The following is a 23620-nucleotide window of genomic DNA, read 5'->3' on the forward strand; positions in this document are numbered from 1 at the left end:
ATATAATCTACAAAGCATAACAGCCTATACATTTTCTCAATGGCAACAAGATACAAAATGTGACACAGGTAGGCCTATTTTAGGAAAGGTGGGTGTACTAGAACAAAGGGAATCCATCTTCAGACGATTGGGTATGTAAAATCAAACACCTGTCTTATACTTTACTAGTTATATTTGAAACCAATTTTAACTGGCAGTCTTGTATTTTTTTGTCACTTCATGTTCACCATGACAGTATGGTAACTGAGTATTTACTTCTATTAATCGCAAACTGGTTTGCATCCAGATTAATTTCAGTGTATATTTAGACAAATTGTCCTATGCATAACAAGCAAATTGAGTTGCTTATACAAAAGTTAACCTTTTTTAAAGGAACTTGTTAGGAAATAACTACTGTACTTGCAGTGGATATTTTTCAGCAATTTTTTTGTTGCTGAGGTTTAACAGAAAAAACAAGTAGAGCTTATTGAGGTTTTGCTCATGAGAAAAAGACAATACAAATAGATAAAGTGGCTCCCACCAAAACAACAGCAACCAGCAATAAGAGCACAAATAATTTTCTGCGCTGGTGTAGAGGCTGGTGTCCAGGCTGCTCCTCATCGACTGAGAGCAGGGAGGCGCTGTCCGTGCTGCTCAGCGGGTCTGGATACTGTGGCCCATGGGGCTCCACCATCCAGCGCAAAACGTTGACTTTCATCTCCATGTCATCGATCATGTGGTCAAGTTGGCTGATATCCTTCTCCATGGTGCTGCGCTCATGGCTCTCAAACTCAGCAGGAAGGGATGTGCTCTGAGGTTGGTTCAGGTCTGGCACACTGAGCGCCCGGGCTGCTACCTCACTGCCTCCTCCTGCATTACCAACATTTAAAATTGGTAAATACTTCAGTTTTATTTCAGTAAAAGAAGGCATTGGTAGGCTACTGTGTCACAAGTAAATACTGTTTTTTACAACAGTCATTCAATAAATCCTACCCTCATGGAGGTTATAATGTTCAGATTTTGTTAAAACTGTTTTGGAGTAGGATTTAGTGCACGACTGCTGTATTAAAATGCATTCATTTTAGCTTACTTTGCATTACTATTTTGCTAGCCGATTATTTGCACATCAAAGTGTTTTCACATTGATATATAATTCAATACAATGGTTTGATCAGTGTCAGGGCTATACTTTAATTTACCTTGTAGGCCATTTTGCACCCGTGTCTCCTTTTTGGACAGAGAGAAGATGTCACCCATGTTGAAAACTTTGCACATGTCAACATGGAGGAGCTCTAGGCTGGAGGAGAAGCCCACCCAAAGGATCTCCATCTCCTTACGTTGCTCTTCAGGCAGGCTCTTGTCTCGGAGATGTGAGGTCAGATGACTACGGATGGCCATGGCCAACCTTTGGGCCTTTTCTCGCGTTTGTCGCAACTCATCCCGCAGCTGCAAGCTGTCTGTGCATCCACCAACACATGTGGCCAACACGCGGTAACATGCTACAACCTGTTTGAAGAAAAAAACAAAGATTTCGTTTTTGCTAATTAATAAATTAAAGGGACAGAGTGAATTTGAAGCTGTGTGCTACTTAATTAAGGTGATTATATATATTAAGCAGTGTATATATAATTACCTTCTGGTAGCTTGGGGTTGAAAAACGTCAACAACTCAGACCTGAATACTGTCTAATCTACTGGCTTTGGAAGCTTGAATATTTTCTCTGTAACTCAAAGTTTGTTTGTAACCGCAACATCCAATTTGTTTTGTATCAGTATACATGCTCCTGCTTAGCCCAGCACCTGATTGAGTATACAGACCACTAATCACTTGTTATAAAAAGGTACGTCTGCGCTCTTAATAACTCCCCGCTTATGTTGATGTTTAAAAGTCAATGTTAACTAAACAAATCTTGCTAGAAGTTTTTTATTATAAGAAAAAATACTTATTTTAGGATTGGTAACAGTTATTATAAATATTCTTATGTGATTCAAAGCCAAATGTATCAATAACTGGGAAATGTGAAAAGTCGGACAGTTCCTCTTTTATGACCAAATTCATATCATATGTTAACAGTGTTTTATTAACAGGCATGAGATAAATCCTGATGGATTAGCAGGAGTGGTTCCAGTGAAAAATATTAAAATTAATCTCATTATCATTGATCTATTTCTAGATAAGCCATAACAACCTTGTGTACTCAAGAGCGAGGATAGATGAGACGGGGAGACACAAAGATGACTACAATTATGCCATTTGTAAAATGTGGATACTGTAAGTATTCATTTCCAGACAGTATTTTTACCATTTGTATTTTAATATACCCTATACAGTATATTGCCTCATCTTGTCTGAATTGCCCACTTTGAGTCCTTGTATATAATTTCAATTGTTCACAGCATGCAACACTGTACCTATAAGGGCAAGCTAAAATAAATAAATTAACTACATGCTGACGACAGTGAAAAAAAGGTCATGGTAAAATAGAGTTAAAACAACTGCATTCATATCTATGAAGGCATTGCCATTGCATTATCCAACATACTGGAATAGTCACAAAGATTCAGTGGACCAAGACATCCTTTTCATGGAGAGTGCTTTTTTAGCCATAGGGTGAAAAGAAGATTCTTAGATGTCTTGTGCAGGGTATATTCAGTCTAACACAAGTACAAAAAAATACCATTATAAAGAGTGAGTAACTGCTGGCGAAAACATTTAAATTGTCAACTCAGTTGAAATAACTATTATTTTGTAAAGTAAGACGTAACAAATAATTGCTTATAACGAACAGTGGATGATTAATGTGTACAAATATTCCATATGTCCTTTTTGACATTAATTACATTTTTTAAAGCAGAACTTAATTACAACATTCTTTTTGTCTTATGTCAACAGTCAAAGCTGAAATGAAAAAACAGTTGAAATTTGGAGACGTTTACCTTTATTAAAGAATCCACCAGAGCCTTTCCATCAACCAAAGCCTTGTCTTTGCCAACTGTGCCATCATCACCTACTTTGTTATTTATAAGTGGCATGAGGATGACTTGTCCAGAGTCTCAGACTCTGGCCAGATTTTATTCCAAGTTGCCCTCTATTTCTCCGGCTGCCCCTGCACCTCTTCTTCCCCTGGATGATGCTTCATTCAATGGCTGAGGGTTGAGTTAAAATCCCAAATCTGCATCATGCACAACAAAACTCCACTCCCATGACAAGTTGCAATTACGGATGACAAAACATATTTCGGATGCTAAAAAGTGTCCCAAAAGAGAAGCCAGAAAAGTAGAAAAAAAAAAGTAATATAGTGATGCGACTCTTAAGCAAGATGCTAAGCCTGTGATTGACCCCCTTGCACTGACGCAGGTCAAGACGAAGAGCTAATCTCATTAAATACCACTGAGACAAGAGAGAGAGAAGAGCAGCTGTCTCTACCACAATGCCACTCTCACTAACTGAGAGGAGGCTACGCTCAGTTACCTCAAGCACATAACACTGCTTACAACTCAGTCACTTATAAAAAGGTCCACATGGTATATAAAAGATTTAGGAAGTGTTACTCCTATTGGTTAAGAATGAAGGTATCTTACTGACAAAGTGTAAAGATAGACCAATAGGCAAATTAAATAGTGATGCACTTAAGAAATTGAACATAGTATAGGCCTACATGGTTTCTTTGTCCCTTCGCAACCTTTTGTGGTTCATTTCCCCCTCAGGCTGTAGATAATGTATGGCCTCATTTTGAACAGATTGATAAAAGGTTTGGCATGTTCAAAGCATAAATTCCCTGGCGTGACATTTCTTTAGTGTAACATGATTTCTATGTCAAAAAGCACAGCTTGTGGCCATGCAGGACTATATTTAAATGGTGCTGAGAAGTTAAGTTGTCCATATTATGAGAGGAAAATATATTGTAAATGATAAGACAAAGGACTTCATTCTTAGCAATTACATTTTTATTGAAAACTAAAAACACAGAATCTGAATAAAATAATGTTATGCTTGCCGTTTCCTTTCCAGGTACCCTAAAGCTGTCCATGTATAGTTTTTTAAAACCCAAATTATAAAATCTGTATCCAGATACTGGGCTTTTTAGGGGTGTGCAGTTTTTCTCGGCGTTTGGGTAGTTGAAGTCTTTCGTGGAGAAGTCACAGCGTCCCTGATGTTGGCGAGCAGGCCTCTTTTGGGTCTGAGCTGCATATGGGAATTCTGGGAAAGCTTCGCCAGTTCTGATTTCAGTGAGGCGATCTCCCGATCCTTTTCAACGTTCTGCCATAGAATTTCCTCCATTGATTCGGTCTAAAAAAAAAAAAAAAATCCAAATTATATTCAGCAATCATTTCCATTCAGGTGAAGTCTTATGTTGGATCTGGTCACTGCTGAAATGTATTATTCTTAAAATGCATTATAAGTGCAATTTGCCATACGTTGTATTTTCTTATCACCTCACCTGATCCTTGGACGTTCTCTGTAAATCATCCAATTCAGACGATTTCTCCAGGTAGGCATCTCTGGTGTTCTGAAGTGTTACATTGATATCCTTCAGCCTTTTCTCTAGGCAAAGGATCAACTGACCCAAAATAATGTGAAAATTATCACACAACCAAATCAACATTTAATTGGGATGCAGAATTATTGTATTCTTGTTACCTGTTGTTTATCCTCACAAATGCTGTCAATGGCACATTTTTCTTTGTAGAGATGTTTGCATCGATCATCCCCTGTGGGAAAAGAAAGTGTGACATGTATATCCCTTAAAACAAAAGTTAAATGAAAGAAGATGGACAGGAGAGCATACAACCAATATTCATACCAGAGGGCATTTCCTAAGAAAGGACAGTGCGGAGACATCTTTATGAATAATATACCAACCTGCTGCTTCTGTCGATTTATATGGATGAGTCTGGCACGACTGGTCCACTGTTGGAAATGCACACAATCCTCCGATACTGGACGTTAAACCCTCCAACTCAGAAACTTTGCGCTTCAGGGTCTTCACAGGAAGTAAGACAGAAATGTGAAGTTTTATTGACAACCCAAAAAAAAAAAATCTGACTGCTTGTCAGGGGATATACCATACATAGCCAATTTGACAAACATTTCAACGCCTGAATATCGGAATTTAAGCAGTGCATGATTGCATTACATACCTCTACTTTATCCTGTTCAGCAGTAAACTCATCAAAAGGTACGTAGTCATCTTCCAGATTGTTCATCGCACTCTGGTAGGCATGCTCTCTGATAGCATCCTTGTAAATCTCAAAAGTGTTCTCCAGCTTTTCTTCAAAGCTCTCCTTCAGCTCTTCTATCTGTCGACTACACATTCCAAGCAAACCTTGATTCATAAGTTTAGTTTCATTTTTACTTTGACAAAGGTTCACTAAGTGAAGTTGTTGCTGACCAAGGACTTTAGTTGCATATATGAGAGGGTTATGCATTTAGAACAAATATGCCGAAACAATTATAAATACAAAAAATGAAATCTGTAGTATTGATGCAATACCAGAACTGAATCAAATCAGGTTTTATAGAGCACATTTAAAAACGATTTTTGGTCGAGCCAAAGTGCTGTAAATGTAATAAAAACACTACAATAGCAACAGAAGACAATAATTTACAACAGCAATTATAAAAACAAAAACACAGGGAAATGTCAGGGGTCGTACTCCGCTCTGACTAGAAGGACCTCACATGCAGGGGCAGACTGTTCCAGAGCCTAGGGCCAGCTGATGCGAAGGCTCGGTCCTCTTGGGTTTTGAGCCTGGTCTTGGGCACTATCAGCAGCAGCTGAATAACTAGCCTTCTCTTGCAAATGAAAAATAACATACCTGCGGAGTTCCTCACTCTCCATGAGCTGCTGTAACATAGCATCCCCCATTTCATTTCGGATCTCCATTTCCTGAACAAGGTTTCTTTTTCGCTCTGCTAGTAGTTTTGTTCGCAGGCTCTCAATCATATTTGCAAGCTCCTAGAAGATTCAAAATGAAACAGTTACTTGAGATAGTGAAGGTTAAACATTCCAAGACTGCTGTATTTATATTGGTCCTTTATAGGTGTTTTGTGCTAGCTTGCAAACTAGTACTAAACTAAAACCACAAGCATCAATTTCATGGTGAGACTTTATGAGAAAGGTCAGGGGATCACTTAAGTCAGTAGGATCACCCTCTGGGGACCATGAATGTCTACAGAAGACTTGTTATTAGAGACATAGTTGAGATGTTTTAGTGCAGTGCTAGACTGACCCTTACAAATGTTATAGATAACAGTTAGGATTTGTCCTATGATGTAAATGGAATGGGACTGACTAGAGACATAATCAAAGATTTTCTGACATACCGGATCTCCGACACATTTAGGGAACAGTTTTTGAATGTGATATGGAAAAGATATTGTACATTCTCCGTCGCCAAAGACATGTTTGCCTCGTCTTCCTCGTCCAGCAGCTCCTCCTCAGATAGGAAGCTCTCCAGGGCCTGGGTGTCTATCACCCCATTCTTCACCAGGGGCTTGCCATCACGGCCAACTAAACAAGGGGCAAGAGATTTCAGAGGCTTGTCTGGGATCACCTGCACCACCTACAGAGAGCACAGGTAGGATTAGGACTGAAGTGAATTCAGCTCATTGTACCACTCCCTCTCACATCATTATGTACCCAGACCTGTTTGGCAACAGCAGAGAATTTCATAACATGGAGAGTCTCATCGTAGGTGGAAGCACACTGGTTAATGTTCACGATCATGGACGCTCTTCCTTTGCCGCAGAACACGGCCTGGAAGAGCTTGGTTAGCTTACTCTCTCTGAAAGGGATGTAGCTGTTCTTCATTCTGATGAACACAGGAGAAAGAAAACTTAAACAAATGTCTAAGTTGTAAAGGGTCAATGCTGACTTTCTTCACTTAAGCAGCTGTACCCCTCAGTCTGATTGTTGCGTAGAGCAGTGAGGCACTTCCCCAGAATAAGCAGGGAGTTGTTGATGTTCCCTGCCTCCTTCAGCCTCTCGCCAAATGTCTTGGTTTTGTTGCATCTTTCAGAGCCAGCCAGGTCACACAGAGAAAACCTGAAGAACAAGAAATCAATTAATTGATTTTCTGTAGCTCATCCCATGGTGGTGGAGCTATCAGAGTGGTAATTCAGGATGCCAGTACAAACAACACAAAAGCAGCGTCTGAATGTCAATGACGTCACTTACTCTGAGATCCGTGTAACTGTACTGTCCTCGATCTTCAGTAACTTTATGGTAAATATGCTGTGGCTGTAAGGAAAGCTGGTGTAAGTTATGAAGACAGATAATGATGCAGAGTAAAAATGTGATGAAATGGAAAGATTGCCTTCTGCTGGATGACTGGTTCAACTTTGTGGCTGCGGCACTTCTGTTTTTGTTTCCAAACTGTAATACTTTGGAAGCTTCATCCAGGGTGAGGATGTTTATCCACCTGAGATCTGAAATCATTTAAAAACACACATTGTTCACCTTCAATGCCATCATAAGCTACACAAAGACTACTAATGATATATATTTACAGATATATAATCTGCCAATTTAAGAACACATGATTAAGTTGTGCACAAACCTTTGACATAACAATTTCCAGCACCATCGTCGCACACTCGAAGAGAAGACCGTTTCTTAGACTTGGAGCACAGGGAAGCTTGAAGCAGATCATACACACACTCATTGTAGATTTCAAAGAATGCTACCCATAATGCAAACTGGCTGCTGTCTGCTTCTGGTGGGTTGCTTGTCAACGCTAAAAAGAGAAGAACAAGAGAGCAAAAGACAAAACTAAAACTTCTGAGAAAGAACCGGAAGCATTGTTCTGACCTTATTTGTTCCACTTGTGACAACACTCACCAGAGTCTACAGTGGGACAACTTAAATGGTTTATAAATGGCCAGACAATTAATGTTTAGTGAGTAGAATTAAAAAGGGCTACCAGTTTGAGTGTAGGATAAAGAAGAGGATGACAGTCGTCACTCACCAGAGCAGGACTCTAAACCGCTGGATCTAAGAGGTTCACACTCCTAGATGGGAGAAAATAGATATACATGTTAAAGCATTTCTGGTTTAATTCATTTTAAATTCCGAGGAATATTTTTAGCAAAGGCTGAGAAAGCATCTCAGGTCTGATATAACTCTCTCACTTCTTTGACTGAAGCAAAAATGGCCGCTTTAGCACTCTTCTCCTGCTTGACTTGGTCAGGGTCCAGATATTGGGCATCATTCCTGAGGTAGGGCTTCAGGTCCATCCCATCATACAGATGGCCTCCTATGTACTGAAAGGTGGCATCCAGCACCCGAGGGAGTATTCCCGGCTGTTTTGGAGTTCCTAAAACATATTATGTTCAAACTGGCATAGGACATGTGAAACTGATACACGTGCATTCCATTGTTGGTGTGTTTCCATCTTTACCTTGGATTGTGTAGGTTTTCCCAGCATTTGTTACACCATAACTGAATAGCAGTGCATTCTTCCCATCCAAGAAATCAGACATCTGGCTTTTGACTGTGGCCTCAAATATCTCAGACTGCATCATTTCTGGCCCAAAAATCTAAAAGCCAGCAGAAAAACAGTCGGTTGGATATGAATGAGAGTGCAGATAGGTAAATGTTCATACAATTTAAAATGCTGCAGACCTGTGAGAAGGAGAATTTGTGCAGCGACATGCCAATGCCCTTTTCACTGCTCTTCATGTTGGCAGAACCCTTTGGTGCATTCAGTGTCACAGTCTGGCTGTTTTCAATCCCTACACAGTCCTGAATGGGGAAAAAAGCTAAATTATGCACAGTAGTTCATAAAAAGGTACATTTTGACAACTTTTAACTTTCTATAACTGAGCTTAATTTCCCAAATAAGACATTCAGATCATAGGACCAATATGTTATTTTTGAAAAACACAATGGTCATGGATATTTATAATCACAGGTTATGTTTGAAGTTAGCCTTTTATTTCAATTACGTGGATTCAAATGTAGTTAGAGGTACAGGGGATGTATATTGCAGTTAGGGACAGTGTCCAAATAAAATATAAATAATGTGGAGGATGAGGCTCTCCCAAAGTAGATTCCCTGGGTTGAAAAACCCTCTGGTCATATTCATCGTGTTGCTTTTTAGCTACTGTATTTAACACTACATGGACTGCTTGGCACCGTGCTGTACCTGATCCTCCTTGTCAGAGAGTTCCTCTTTAGAGAAAGGTCTGACTCTGAGGTAAACTCTCATGGTCTGCTGCTCAGCTCCACCTGGCAGCTCAGTCTACAAACAAAGAAGACAATCACACTACAAATTAAACCTGAAAATATGAAGTGGATCACTGTTAGATAAAAAGGGAAAAACCTTACCTGCTGGGATGAAGTTGAAATATAAGTCATGTCCATGTCACCAGTTTGCATATATTCGCTGTCTACATTGGTTACATTAACTGTACTCATTTTGAGACAAAGCAGCTCTAACAAGCCTAATGTACTGAACAAAGTGGTGATCACTTTTCTACAAACATGAAGATTTAGCCAAATGTATTTTTGGAAGACGATAGACAGGAAAATGGGCCCTTTGAAATGACTTATTTCACCCACATGTAGGTCGGCAGATGGAGGCGGAGCTTGTAGGCCTAATCAGTTTGAATTGAAAGCAGGTCTGAAGTCAAGCAAATCACCTAAGAGATCAACCAGCTTCCAGGACTCCACTCAAGCTTAAATTCACAGGTATATGTCAAATCATCATTTGAGGATGATTTTCTGAATATCTCAGTAGAGTTATAGGGGATGAAAAATAGTGGTATTTAAGTCATATGTGTTAACTTTCCTTTAACGGTCTCCTATTATACTGTTTTTCATCAATATATTATAGGTCTCAGATATATACAAAACATGTCTCTGAAGGGTTATTTTCGAAATACCAAACAAATCCCATAATCCCCTGTTTCAAAAGTGCTGATTCTCTGTGTTACTTTAGATGAAAATAAGTAGCCACTCCCCACGCCCCTGAGAGATATTTGGTTAAAAATAACAAAATGGTGCTCTAGGAGGAGATTCAGGTGATAAGGTGTTACAAGGTGTTGGTGGTTGGTTATTCGCTAATGGTTACACAAGCCCAAAAATCGTATGACATAAAGTGGCCAACATTTTATCAGCTCATTTTCAGGTTTTTATATAAATGGATCAGGACACAAAGTGAGCGAATCTCTTTACACATGCTCATGTGTAAAAGACATGAAAAAGTGGATTTGCATAATAGACAACCTTTAATAGGCCAAATAGTAACAAGACTGTTTTTCTGTTAGTCACCTAAAGTTATAGCAATATCCTTGCAGATATTTCTAGACTGTTTATGTAAAAATAAACAAATTATTTTTAAACGGATGCTTCATTATTTTGAAAATGCCATTTTGGAAAAGGATACCATACAGTTAAATATACGATTTCCAAGCAGAAACAACATTCGTCCACAACAGCCATATAGCATATACGCAGGATAATTTAATACAAATGACTGCTATTTGCTATATGTTTTGCTATTTAGTCATTTTGTATTAATCACTTGGTTTTATTCCTAAAAATGGTCTGTACCTTTCAGATCTGAGCTATAAACAAGCAAAGGATGATGACTTTATAAAAAAAGGGCGGTGAACATTCTTATTTTTGGTATGTCAACTCTAACGCAGCTTTGATATGCAATGGTCAACTTCATTCCCATTGAAGTGGGCAGTCAGCTAATGAGAATGCATTAAATTCTTTTGAAAGACTCATAATACAATCCACCGAATGAGCGAGGAATTAGTTGTGGAAGTGTGGAGAATCTGCTGCCTGAGTGTAGTAAACAGTTAGTTCAATTAAAGTACATCAGTCAGGTGGACCTAAAAAAAACATGTTTACTAGTTTATTATTTTCAAAATACCGGTCGCACAAACTGCCATTTAAGGGCACTTGAGCGTTAAATATAGTAATATGCTTCAGAAAGTAACAGCAGTCAATAAATACAGTTTTTTTTATTTCTTTATTCAGTCAGCTGCATCATTTATGCATCAGCGATGGTTACTTCAACCTCTACACCAGGTTCGATGCTGATGGAGGTGATCTGCTTAACGATTTCAGATGGACTGTGCAGATCAATCAGGCGCTTGTGGATCCTCATCTGGAAGCGATCCCAGGTTTTGGATCCTTCACCACAGGGAGTTTTCCTGGTGGTGATGCGCAGGGTCTGAGGGGGGAGAAAACCGTTTTAGCTTGAATCCAAATTGCCACATCGAAGTGACAGGGAGCCTATATTCGATTTAATATAAATACATTTCAGGTGCATGTATATCAGTACCTTGGTTGGCATGCGGACTGGTCCCTTCACCTTCAGGCTCTTCTCCTTAGCCCCACGGATCAAGTCTGCACAGACTGATACAAAAAAAAGACTACTTTAAAAACACGAGCAAACAAAAATGTCTCATGATATTTTTAAAGCAATGGCTCAGAATAGCGTATATCACATCGTCATGAATTATCAGATGGAAGTGTGTCTTCATCGCTCACATACAGGTTGCATTTCCACAAAGTATATTATGAGATTATTTACCTTTCTCCAGAGACTTTACATTGCGGCTGGTGAGGGTGATGCGGATGCGGTGAATGGCAACCTCAGTCTCAACAGGTGCCTTGCCAGTGTCCTTGAAAGCCTGAAAAAAATGGGGGGGAAAAAAACCCATAAAAACACTAGTCTTGAAATACCATTTTGATTAAAAGGATATGAAACATTAATATAGGGCTTAATCCATGAAGAAATAGCATATGATGATGTAAGTTAAATAAGCCAGGATAGAACTTCAAATGGTTACGGATTTCAAACACGCTGGAGATGTACGTGGAGCACCTAAATGCATCACGACGAACTAGCACGTGGAATTCCGAATATTAAACTATTAAAAAGTATTTACTACAAACATTGTCGTTTAAGATAACCCATGGACTAGTTCCACCGTCGATGCATGCAACCAATTTGTTAATAAGCGGCCATGTGATTTTCTCTTTTTCCAACTATATGACACAATGGGAGCACTGCACTAACATGATTCAACTGCAAGCAATGGATGCTGGAGCACTTTTAAGTAGGCCGAATTATAGTGAGTGTCTTGATTTAAGATATACAATATTTCTTATGTACCAACAGGTTTATAATTGTGTTAAACCGAGGATTATTATTACGCAGTCCAGTTAGCGAATGATATCTGGCGGGACATCTACTTCGGGTAGCTTAAGCTGTAGCTAACATTAGCAAGTAGCCTTCATTAAAATCGTTTAGGTTAAGCAATGAAACACAAATTCACTACAAGGGCACTATGCTTACAAGAGAATAGTTATATTCAAACAACACATACCATTTTGAGTATCCCTGACCGACTTATTCGGAAGAAATTCAGACGAACAGCGGTGAGCCAGGAAAATGAGCTACCAACGTGGTTTAGCTCTTGAGAAAAAGGAACGAGTAGAGGCCCGTTTCCTGGTTATGTACTGCTCACCCGGAAGTCAGACACTTCTTCGTTAGTGTTAATTCTATATTCAACAGTGGCATCTAGTGGATTCAATGTTGTAGTTTTTTTTTGGGGGCAGTGACTGTTTTGTGTTTATCTTTTTGACAAAGTCTATAGGCCTACTGAAGTATTATAGCTTTATTCATTACCAATTTGATGTCGTTTTCTTGATTATTTCCCTTGTGTGCTTCTTTATTTTTCTTCTCAAATACATCTCAGGGGTTAATATTGTACTTTCTTACTCTGCTTGGCTAAATTTTTCTGGCAGTCAGATTCAATTGTTTAATTAACAGGTAACAATTTATAATCCTCTTTCAGTCCAGTGGATCCATCTGAAGATGTTTTAATTTTTATTGTTTTCTTTAACAAAAACTAAACTAAAGGATAAAGGATTCTTGTATGTTTTGAGAAAACCCTCCCAAAAAACTCATGCATCATCAATAGGCTAAAGATGATGAACATGGTGGCACAATGTAATGATCTTATAGAATGCAGCCTAGGTTATTTAGGTTAATTTAACATATATTTGGAAACAAAGAGCATAAAGAGACAGGTCAAACATTGGTCTTTAAATGGCCTTACGTTAAGGTATTTGAGACTGTCAACATTTTCCTTGATTTCATAGAAGGCTTCTCAATTCTCTAATTTCCCCTCCTCGACTCCTATCCTTGTGTCTTAGTCCCGCCCACAGGAGATGTGAGCGGAGGAGTCGAGGAGGGGAACCGTGGAGAGAGGAGTGGAAGCAGCAGGCGTTTAGAGAAATGAGAAATCCTCTCCTCTGAGCAGACATTTTAAAGATACGTCCATTAATGATGACAGGAGGCACAGCAGCAGCTGTCTGATGGACAGATGTGTTCATGCTGATACAGCATTCCAACTATCTGTTATGCTACGCACAAAATTATTTATTATTCCGCCGGGTTATTTTGCACTTCTTCAGATTTTAGAGGGCGTGATGTCACAGAGTGGAGGACATATTTAATTTTGCCTTCATATTTTCTTTTAAACCTGCCATAATTCCCACACCCTACATTCCTGAGACATACTTCTTCATGAGAAACGTAGGAAAACATCTCGTAGCTTGAAAAATAAAAAATAATTGAGCAAAATAATTAAACAAAATGCCTCTTGAGGGCATGAAGTGACGAAAACTTTCAACATGTCTCCATTAAACCCCATTGTAAGCTCACCTTTCCCCACCACAGCAGCCGCACACCTTTAGTTAATCTGCCAAAAAGGCCACATTATTAACCTGAAAGTACACCAAAAGTACACTTCAGCTCAACTTCCTTGACATGCTTCACGCTTTGAAATTTCACCGATATCTGTTACGGTTCTTCAACAAAACGTTCACATGTAAGAGGTTTATCTCTCATTCAGAACAATGAAAATGCTCTCCTCTCAATGGAAACCTTTGATCTCTGGACACGTCGTTATCTCAAATATAAACACCTGTGTCACGATGAAGTCATAACTCCAACTGACATGCTCAGAGCAGCAGACTTCAGATAATGGTTAACACAGATACATCAAATCTGATGTAATGTACGCATCCCTCGCCATGAAACACCGTTTTCTCATAACTTCAGTGAAAATGCTCCAAACGGCCCAAAAGTTCACAGGTTTGGTAACGATGCAGCCATCAACACATCAAAGCGTATTATGGGATGTCATCAAATGCCGTCGGCATGGCGACAGATCATTCGCCATCAAGTTAGTTCAAAAGTTTGCAGTTCAAATATTCTGCTTTTTTTCCAAGCCTTTTTATTTTATTTTATTCTCTTATCACACATTCAAGCCCCCAGTGTTCTAAATTATTCACTTTCTTCTTACACATTACATTTCAGCATAGCAGTTTAGCGTCAGCTTTTCAGCATAAAGCATTCCCACAAGCAATTTCTTCAGGAATTGCATTCTCTAGTTTTAATGTTCCCCATAAATACTCATCTGTGGGAGTATTTGCAAATGATGTGAGTGACCACTGTGTTGTAGCCACAATTAAGGACACAAAGGTCCAAAAGGGAAAACCTCGCATTGTCATAAGAGAGACACAAAACATTTTGTGGAGCAGGGTTTTGTACATGATGTGTTTGGTTTTGATTGGGGAAAAATCGATCTGTGTGATGATGTTAAAACTGCATGGTCTTATTTTTATCTTGGTTTTATGGAAATTATTGATAGACATGCACCCCTGCGTACATTTAGAGTGAAGGGACGAGACAATCCTTGGTTCTCTGCTGAATTGTCTATTCTCCTACATGAGAGAAACAAGGCCTGGGCAAAGGCTAGGCAATCAGGCTCAGAGGTAGAATGGCTACGCTTTAGGCAGCTAAGAAATAGCTTCACATCGCAAATCAAAAGTGCTGAGTCTAAGTATTATCTGTCAGTTACCACAAAAAAGCCTAAATAATCCTTGAAAATGTTGGAAAGCCATTAAATCGTTATCCACCGGTGAAATCCGTAATGAGCTACCTCCTTGCCTTGCCACAGCATCTGGCTCTATATCGGACAGGGCCAATATGTTAAATTAATTTAATGAACATTCTGTGTCCTGTGGCTCTCTGTTTGATTCTGTTACTAACTCTGCTTCTTTGAACACCACAGTCTGTGACTCTGAACAATGTGGTTTGGAAAATCCTTTCAGTTTTTCTCCTTTTATTGATGTTGTTCATGAAGCCTTAACCAAGTTAGATCCTAAGAAACCGGCTGGCCCGGACAACGTAGAACTTTTCTTTTTAAAAATAGCTGCAGATTATATTGCACCACCTCTCACTACTCTTTTTAACCTCTCCCTCAGCACAATTCCAAAAGTATGGAAGTCAGCTTATGTCCTGCCTTTACTAAAAGGAGGGGAGGCCACTTTATTAAATAATTATAGGCCCATCTCTAAATTGTCAGTTCTGGCTAAGGTTCTTGAACGCCTAGTGAGGGAACAGGTAAAGGAGTGTTTATGTATAAATGACATCCTATGTAAACATTAGTCAGGTTTCAGAAAGCAACATAGCACCATCACTGCGACAATGAAAGTAGTGAAGGATATTGCTGGTATTTTAGACAATAAGCAGAGTTGTGCAGCTCTGTTTATTGATATTTCCAAAGCGTTCGATACCGTCGATCATCACATCTTGAAGCAGAGGCTGGCCAGTATTGGCATATCCAGACATGCAGTGGGGTGGTTTGTGAACTACCTCTCTGAAAGCTCCCAATGCGTTCAATTTGATGGGCTCACATCTGAGTGGTTAAACATTACTAATGGTGTACCACAAGGCAGGGCCGGCCCTCGGCATAGGCAGTATAGGCGAATGCTAAGGGCGCATCAACCCATAGGGAGCGCTGGAAATTGGGGAGAAAAAAAAAAAAAAAGTTAGAAAAAAAAAAAAAAAAGTTTTTATTTCATAACACAATTTCCCGATTTTGGATCAACAAAGTACATATTATTATCTTATACTAACAGAACTACGCCTATATTAAGTACAGCGCCCATAAACTATGGCACACACACCCCCCCCAAAAAAAATCAAGTTGAACTGCCCCAGCTTGCCCCAGCAGAGGTTTATGTGAAATTGTTCTTTTTTAAAAAAAATAATGGTAGTGTGCAATTATAGGTTTTAATTTTATATTTGTGTTAATTTAAAATAAATCAAACTCCCCAAAAACGTACACAGCTTCTGTGTGCTTTTATTAACATTGGAATTTACTGTGTAAACGGCCGCGGGGGGGGGGGGGGGGGGGGGGGGGGAGAGCTTTAGAGAGCTCTCTCCTGAAAGACTGAGAGGCTCTGATAACCTCAGCTCAGTGAGGTAAAGGCACACCTTTATATGATCATTATAGTTATACAAAAATAAGAGAATAGGTGAAAAACAGGTATAAAATACTATATGACAGTACAAAAAAATTGTTATTAATAAACAAGAATACAGTTTGAAAGGGGAGTGATTTGTAAAGTATCCATAAAGAAAAAGAAAATCTACTTACAGTTCTGTGTTGAGAGATGTATCCATAGATTTCCTAATGTTGTTCTCAAAGTGCACCAGATTGATGCTTTGAACTTCAATATTACACAATATACACCACAACCATGCACGCGCGAGTCATAGTAAGTGTCTGCCTTTGGGGGGGGGCGCGCCAGCTAAAATCTTGCCTAGGGCAGCAAATTGGTCAAGGCCGGCCCTGCCACAAGGTTCTGTTTTAGGTCCACTATTATTCTCCATCTACATCAACAGTTTAGGTCAAAATGTGGATGGAGTAACTTTACATTTTCACGCGGACGATACCGGGATGTATTGTGTAGGCCCCTCCATTAAGGAGGCTGTTGTTAATTGCAGGCTGTTTTTAATATTATTCAGACTCAGCTCTAACTAAAGCTTCTTTTAAATGTTGATAAAAACTAAGGTAATGCTATTTTCAAAAGCCAAAAAGACACCAGGGACCGCTTTGGATATTTTTACTGCGCAAGGAAAAATACTTGAAGTGGTTGCCTGTTATAAATACCTTGGTATCTGGCTTGATGATTGTCTCTTTTAAACTTCAGGTCAATAATCTGCTTCAAAAAGCTGAGGGTTAGGCTAAGTTTCTTTTTCAGAAACAAGTCCTGTTTCTCACTTGAGGCCAGGAAAAGGCTAGTCACTGTGACCTTTTTACCTGTGCTGGACTATGGTGATCTGGTTTATATGAATGCACCTACCCATTACCTGAACAAGTTATATGCTGCCTATCACAGTGCACTGAGATTTGTTATAAATTGGAAAGCACTTACTCATCACTGTACCCTGTTTGCCATCACTTACTGTGGAGGCTCACTCATTGGTACATGTTCATATATAAAGCCATGTTGGGTAAACTCCTGTCTTATATCTGCTCTCTGATCACACAGAGTTGCAAGTAGCGATTAACTGAGATCTCATGATGTGGTTTTGTTACATGTGCCAAGTGCTAGGACTGACATAGGGACGAAAGCTTTTATGTGCGCAGCTCCTCTTGCTTGGAACAGTCTACAAAAATAATGGAAACTGAGCAATTTGGTTCCACTGCACGGATAAATGCTATGCAATCTGATACTTTACCTGCAAATGTTGATAGGTATGTAAATTGTAAACCTGTAACTGTGTTGTATGATGTCCTTTTTGTTTTTCTGTCGTCATGTGTAACCTACTGCAGGTCTCTTGAAAAAGAGATCGATGATCTAAATGGGATTCACCTGGTTAAATAAAGATTTGAAATGAAAACATGTTTTGTGTCCCATGGCTAAAAGTGATAATACTTCTGTAAACAAGCATTTAAAAAAAGCTAAATCCAAACCAACGCCATCTCCTTTTCACAGTTTCTACAGAGCAGTTGGATGGCTGCAGTTTAAGTTGAAAGCATTTGTAAAAGTTTTGCAATTTCAGTCATATGCTGTGCCAACATTCCAAAAATAAAGACAGATTTACAAAAGCCTTTATGAAAGCACAGTTTATTGGTATATTGACATTAAGAAAAGCAGCAGTCAGTCATCTGGAACTAAAGACCTGCAAAAGCAAAAACATTTGTGAATCATCAGTTGGATGATGGATACAGAAACAGGGCATTTAGCAAATTGTGTCTTACCAGCAAGGTCTTTAGAAGACATATTTGCTTGGAGCGTGCCAGGGAACAGGCTCTCCTGGGATGTAGCGGGTTTGAGCAACTTGTGACCTTTTGCGTTGGTATCTCGAACGCGAGCTAAAGGAGGAGACTGGCTCCAGACCAGCCACCTCGCTGAAGACTGGCTCAGGTTCTTCTTCACCAGCAGGTTCAGAGCTCAAACCAGGCCTAGCTGAGCTACCATAGTCGACAACTTGAATATTGCTGTTATAACCATTCCCTGCATATGCAGGAGCCCTGTAATTGCCAGGGCCAGCACTGGAACTGGCCTCTAGAAGAGCGGGACCAGCCACCTCGCTGAAGACTGGCTTAGGTTCCTCTTCACCAGCAGGTTCAGAGCTCAAACCAGGCCTAGCTGAGCTACCATAGTCGACAACTTGAATATTGCTGTTATAACCATTCCCTGCATATGCAGGAGCCCTGTAATTGCCAGGGCCAGCACTGGAACTGGCCTCTAGAAGAGCGGGACCAGCCACCTCGCTGAAGACTGGCTTAGGTTCCTCTTCACCAGCAGGTTCAGAGCTCAAACCAGGCCTAGCTGAGCTACCATAGTCGACAACTTGAATATTGCTGTTATAACCATTCCCTGCATATGCAGGAGCCCTGTAATTGCCAGGGCCAGCACTGGAACTGGCCTCTTGAAGAGCGGGAAGTTCAGGAGCTTTGTTAGATCTCAGTACGGGTACAACTGGTAGATAGGAGCTGCTGCCCGGGTCCGAACTGGCCCTTCTTTCCCAATACCGATAGCTAGAAGGGGGTGGCCAATGCATGAAGCGTGGAGCAGCAGTTTCTGTTTCAAAAGGAAAAACATGTTAGCACTTTACTCTATTTTATTGTAAAAATCTTAAGGCAATATCGTCTCACCTTGTTGTATAGGATGACAGGTTATGTAGCCAATAAGCAAGCAGGAAATCCACAATATCCTGCAAAGAGATTTCATTTTAGATTAGGTTTCAATCTTACCAATCAATAAGCTACAAGTCAGTTGTCTACGTACATGATTTTAGTTAGAGATCCAGGTACATTCAGGATATGTATGCTGTGTGATTTCTTCAAGCAACTGTAGAGGTAAAGCATAGACAAAAGTGGTCATATTAACAATTAGGTAGCACAAAGTACAAATAAAAAAATGAAACACCCAAACCACAGTTAATACCTGCTAACTGCAACAAGCGTCTCCAACAAGCAGCTTTCCACAATGTCTTCAGAATCCAAAGAAGCTTCTTTTAAAGGATCCTCAAGGCTGTGTTAATGACTGTTTAAGTGGGAACACCTGCCAACAAGGACACCTGAGGTGTGTTCAATGTGAAAAGGTCCAGCTCCCTTTCATTGACACTACATTGTATGAATCATGAATACAACATTGAAAAGACACAAGTGTCGGCCGGGAGCAACCTACATTTATATATTATATGTTTGTACAGTAAGTGCGGCTAAAGTATAAAAATACTAAGTGTTCAAAAAATGTATTGGTTGTTGAATTGTCTTTGTTTTAATTTGTATATAATGCACACCCTGCCGTGGTGCCCTTGAGCAAGGCACCGGACATACCCCTTCCCCCCCCACTCCCATTGCTCCCCGGGCGCTGTACCAGTGGCGTAGCTGTGTAACCACGTTGGTTTCCAAATCAGTAAGCAACTCACATTTTTAGTCTTGAATATTGAAGTGGCAAAGGGTCAACAGGTCATGGTGCTGGGCTGTTACAGACCCCCCTCAGCAGTCAAGGCAAGGCAAGGCAAGGCAATTCAAAGTGTTTTACAAAAAATGAAAGACATTAAGAAAATGGCATTTAAAATCAGTCATTAAAAAGCAAAGATAATAAAATAAACATTAAAAGAAAAAATACATGGATAAAAGTTACAGTGCAATTTAAGATATGAATAGTTCAATTAAAAGCAGCGGCAAAAAGAAAAGTCTTCAGCCTGGATTTAAAAGTAGTCAGAGTTGCAGCGGACCTGCAGGTTTCTGGGAGTTTGTTCCAGATATTTGGAGCATAATAACTGAACGCTGCTTCTCCATGTTTAGTTCTGACTCTGGGGTCAGAAAGCTGACCAGTCCCAGAAGACCTGAGAGATCTGGGTGGTTCATAATTTAGCAGCAGTTCAGAAATGTATTTTGGGCCTAAACCATTCAGTGCTTTATAAACCATCAGCAATATTTTTGAAATCTATTCTTTGACACACAGGAAGCCAGTGTAAAGACTTCAGAACAGGAGTGATATGATCCACTTTCTTAGTGTTAGTGAGGACTCGAGCAGCGGCGTTCTGAATCAGCTGCAGCTTTCTAATAGATTTTTTAGTGAGACCTGTAAAGACACCATTACAGTAGTCGAGTCTACTGAAGATAAAAGCATGGACAAGTTTTTCCAAATCCTGCTGTGACATTAGTCTTTTAATCCTAGAAATATTCTTTAGGTGATAGTAGGCTGATTTAGTAACTGTTTTAATGTGACTGTTGAAACTCAGGTCAGAGTCCATGACTACACCTAGATTTCTGGCTTTATCTGTTGTTTTGAACATTGCAGACTGAAGCTCAGCGCTAACTTTTATACGTTCTGACTTGGCTCCAAAAACCATTACCTCAGTTTTATCTTTGTTTAATTGGAGAAAGTTCTGACACATCCAGTCATTGATTTGTGCAATGCACTTACTCAGTGTTTGAATTGGAGCATAGTCTCCTGGTGAAATTGTTACGTAAATGTGTGTGTCATCTGCATAGCTATGGTAACTTATTTTGTTGTTTTTCGTTAACTCGTTAATAACGCGTTAACGCAAAAAATAATTAACGCCACTAATTATTTTAACGCGATTAACGCATGTGTATTTTTTTTCCTCGGCCGCCCCGTAGTTTCAGAGCGCTTCGAGTTTAAAATACCATCTACAAGCTGATGCTGACAGCCCCGCTCCTGCCGCCCGCTTGTGGCAGACCACACTTCCACGCTCACCGGCAGGCACCGACTGGCTATTGGGAGGACCGGGAGGGTGTGTATGTGTGGCCCGAGCGAGCGAGAGAGAGACCTTGCGTGCATTGTTGTTGTTAGCATCTGGTGCTAGCTAGCTGCGCTAACGGATCTAAGGAGCTGTTTAAATGAAAACAGAGGAGCGACATTTCGCCACAACTGCGCCGAGCACTTGACTTTATGCAGGAAGCCAGACAGTGGGACATTGTACGAAAAGTCAGCACACTCAGCACGGATAGTGCGCGCAACATGATTGCAGCGTCCAGGCAGCTCCCGTTCGAGCATATGCCTTGAGTTGCACATAGCTCCAGCACACACACACACACACACACACACACACACACACACACACACACACACACACACACACACACACACACACACACACACACACACACACACACACACACACACACCACACACACACACACACACACACACACACACACACACACACACACACACACACACACACACACACACACACACACACACACACACACACACACACACACACACACACACACACACACATACCATTTGTATTGTATTATTGTATGAGAGAGGTTCCAGGTTGAATTGAGGCGAATATTTGTAATGTTCAGAGGTTGTTGTGTTTAATATTCATGGAAATATTTGTCATTGTTCAAATGATAATAAACATTAGCATAAAGCATATTTGTCCACTCATATGTTGATAAGAATATTAAAAACTTGAAAAATATTCCTCTAAGGTACATTTAGAACAGATCAAAAATGTGCGATTAATTTGCGATTAATCGCGATTAACTATGGACAATCATGCGATTAATCGCGATTCAATATTTTAGTCGACTGACAGCCCTAGTATTTACCTATAGAAACAACGTTTTTTCTGTCCTTTAAGTAGGATTCAAACCAATTTAGAACTGTTTCCGAAAGTCCCACCCGGTTTTCCAGTCGGTCTAGTAATATGCTGTGGTCAACAGTGTCAAACGCAGCACTGAGATCTAAAAATACTAACACTGAAGTTCTGCCACTGTCTGTGTTTAAGTGGATGTCATTGAAGACCTTTACAAGAGCAGTCTCGGCGCTGTGGTTTGGACGAAAGCCTGACTGGAACACATCAAAACAGTTATTTAAATGCAAGAAATTACTCAACTGTTGAAAAACAACTTTTTCAATGATTTTACCTAGAAATGGCAGGTTTGATATGGGCCTGTAATTGTTCATTACTGAAGCATCTAGATTATTCTTTTTTAAGAGCGGTTTAATGACTTCAGTTTTCAGGGCCTGTGGAAAAACACCTGAGTGAAGAGACTTGTTTACTATGTGAAGTAGATCTGAGGCCATGCAATGAAAAACATCTTTGAAAAATCCTGTTGGAATAATATCAAGGCAGCAGGAGGAGGATTTCAGAAGTTGAATAATGTCCTCTAGGTTGTTATCATTAATCTGATGGAATTGTGTCGTGGTGTTTGAATTGATATTAGGTGGACACAGGGACAACACATTTGCTGTACCTGATGCAGAGGCACTGGCCGTTTCTCAATCGCGAGGATGCTGGCTTGGTAGTCGCGTACTTCCAAGTCACTTCCTTCAGAAACGAAGCAAGTATGCTTCCAAGCCAAGGCTTCGGAAAACGAAGAAGAATGGAACAGACTAACAAGTGTGCCACTCTCTCTAACGGTTTCAACATAAACTGTACCGAAAATAAATACCTCACGATGTCTATCTAATTATGAACTTGCTTTACTTTCACGGAACACATTTTTGGTGATAACAAACAAATGTAACATATTTACCAACACATGTTCTACGCCACTATACTTACATTTAAATGTGTGCTGCATTGGTTCAGCAATTCTCCGCAAGGGTTTTTGAAATTGGTCCTTGCGCAAAGCATTGTGGGGATTCTAAGGACGCAACGTCTACCCATGTGCAGCCTCGAAATTTCCCCCAAACCAAGGACGCGGCCTCGGTGGAATTCCAAGTATGCTGGAGATTGGAACAGTCCTTCGGCGGCACTCGATGACGTAGCGTCCTTGAAATATTGGCTTGGAAGCCAGAATCCTCGAGATTGAGAAACGGCCAGTGACTGCTTGTCTGATTTTCTGAATTTTGTCAGTGAAGAAGAAGACAAAATCATTGCAGTCCCTGGTGGATACAATTTCAGAGGCTACTGACACTGGGGGGTTTGTTAGTCTGTCGACGGTAGCAAACAAGGCACGTGCGTTGTTTTTGTTTATGGTAATGATGTCAGAGAAGAAAGACTGTCGTGCGCTTTTCAAATCCAAATTATAAAGGCCAAGTCTCTCTTTCTAGATTTCAGAATGAACCTGGAGATTTGTTTTTCGCCACCTACGTTCAGCTTTTCGACACTCTCTTTTTTCTGTTTTCACGGTCATGGCCTTTCTCCATGGAGATATTTTCTTGCCAGTCACTTCCTTTACCTTAGTTGGAGTAATGGCATCTATAACATTTTTAATTGTTTTATTAAAATGATCTACTAGCTCATTTACTGAGATGTTAGCAGGGGCAAGTGTGGAAGAAAAACTCTGAGTAAACATTTCCCTA

The 23620-nt window shown here is 39.9% G+C and overlaps 4 protein-coding genes and 1 non-coding gene across 6 annotated transcripts; all 5 read right to left on the reverse strand.

The window, feature by feature from the left end:
- Positions 1–159: 159 nt before the first annotated feature.
- rgs9bp (regulator of G protein signaling 9 binding protein) lies at positions 160–3011 on the reverse strand. Its single transcript, XM_034211936.1, has 3 exons — positions 2916–3011; positions 1179–1485; positions 160–849 (listed from the first exon to the last, which is right to left on the reverse strand). The coding sequence occupies exons 1-3, from the start codon at positions 3009–3011 to the stop codon at positions 479–481; spliced, it is 774 nt and encodes a 257-aa protein (XP_034067827.1). The 3' UTR covers positions 160–478.
- Positions 3012–3957: 946 nt separating this feature from the next.
- zgc:56231 (uncharacterized protein LOC406257 homolog) lies at positions 3958–10803 on the reverse strand. Of its 2 annotated transcripts, XM_034212127.1 has the most exons (18): positions 9311–10803; positions 9129–9224; positions 8606–8725; positions 8382–8520; positions 8113–8297; positions 7950–7992; positions 7542–7718; positions 7299–7410; positions 7160–7222; positions 6881–7027; positions 6629–6794; positions 6366–6545; positions 5799–5938; positions 5121–5286; positions 4843–4963; positions 4621–4691; positions 4421–4540; positions 3958–4269 (listed from the first exon to the last, which is right to left on the reverse strand). In XM_034212127.1, the coding sequence occupies exons 1-18, from the start codon at positions 9398–9400 to the stop codon at positions 4063–4065; spliced, it is 2343 nt and encodes a 780-aa protein (XP_034068018.1). In that variant the 5' UTR covers positions 9401–10803; the 3' UTR covers positions 3958–4062. The 2 variants fall into 2 exon arrangements, with proteins under 2 accessions (XP_034068018.1, XP_034068019.1); XM_034212128.1 differs by lacking the exons at positions 9129–9224; positions 9311–10803 and having other exon boundaries at positions 4063–4269; positions 8113–8283.
- Positions 10804–10945: 142 nt separating this feature from the next.
- Positions 10946–12478, reverse strand: rps20 (ribosomal protein S20). The gene is made up of 4 exons (XM_034212129.1): positions 12331–12478; positions 11532–11631; positions 11280–11353; positions 10946–11168 (listed from the first exon to the last, which is right to left on the reverse strand). Exons 1-4 carry the CDS (start codon positions 12331–12333, stop codon positions 10986–10988), a joined length of 360 nt encoding a protein of 119 aa, XP_034068020.1. The 5' UTR covers positions 12334–12478; the 3' UTR covers positions 10946–10985.
- On the reverse strand, positions 11420–11487 carry LOC117543683. Its single transcript, XR_004568586.1, has one exon. It is a non-coding gene; the product is annotated as a small nucleolar RNA U54 (small nucleolar RNA).
- Positions 12479–18080: 5602 nt separating the features above from the next.
- LOC117543617 (protein SPT2 homolog) lies at positions 18081–19129 on the reverse strand. The gene is made up of 3 exons (XM_034211989.1): positions 19103–19129; positions 18970–19028; positions 18081–18895 (listed from the first exon to the last, which is right to left on the reverse strand). Coding segments are annotated over exons 1-3 (876 nt in total). The 5' UTR covers positions 19105–19129.
- Positions 19130–23620: the final 4491 nt, after the last annotated feature.

This window comes from Gymnodraco acuticeps, unplaced genomic scaffold, assembly GCF_902827175.1.
Source record: "Gymnodraco acuticeps unplaced genomic scaffold, fGymAcu1.1, whole genome shotgun sequence".
In the NCBI taxonomy this organism is placed as follows: Eukaryota; Metazoa; Chordata; class Actinopteri; order Perciformes; family Bathydraconidae; genus Gymnodraco; species Gymnodraco acuticeps.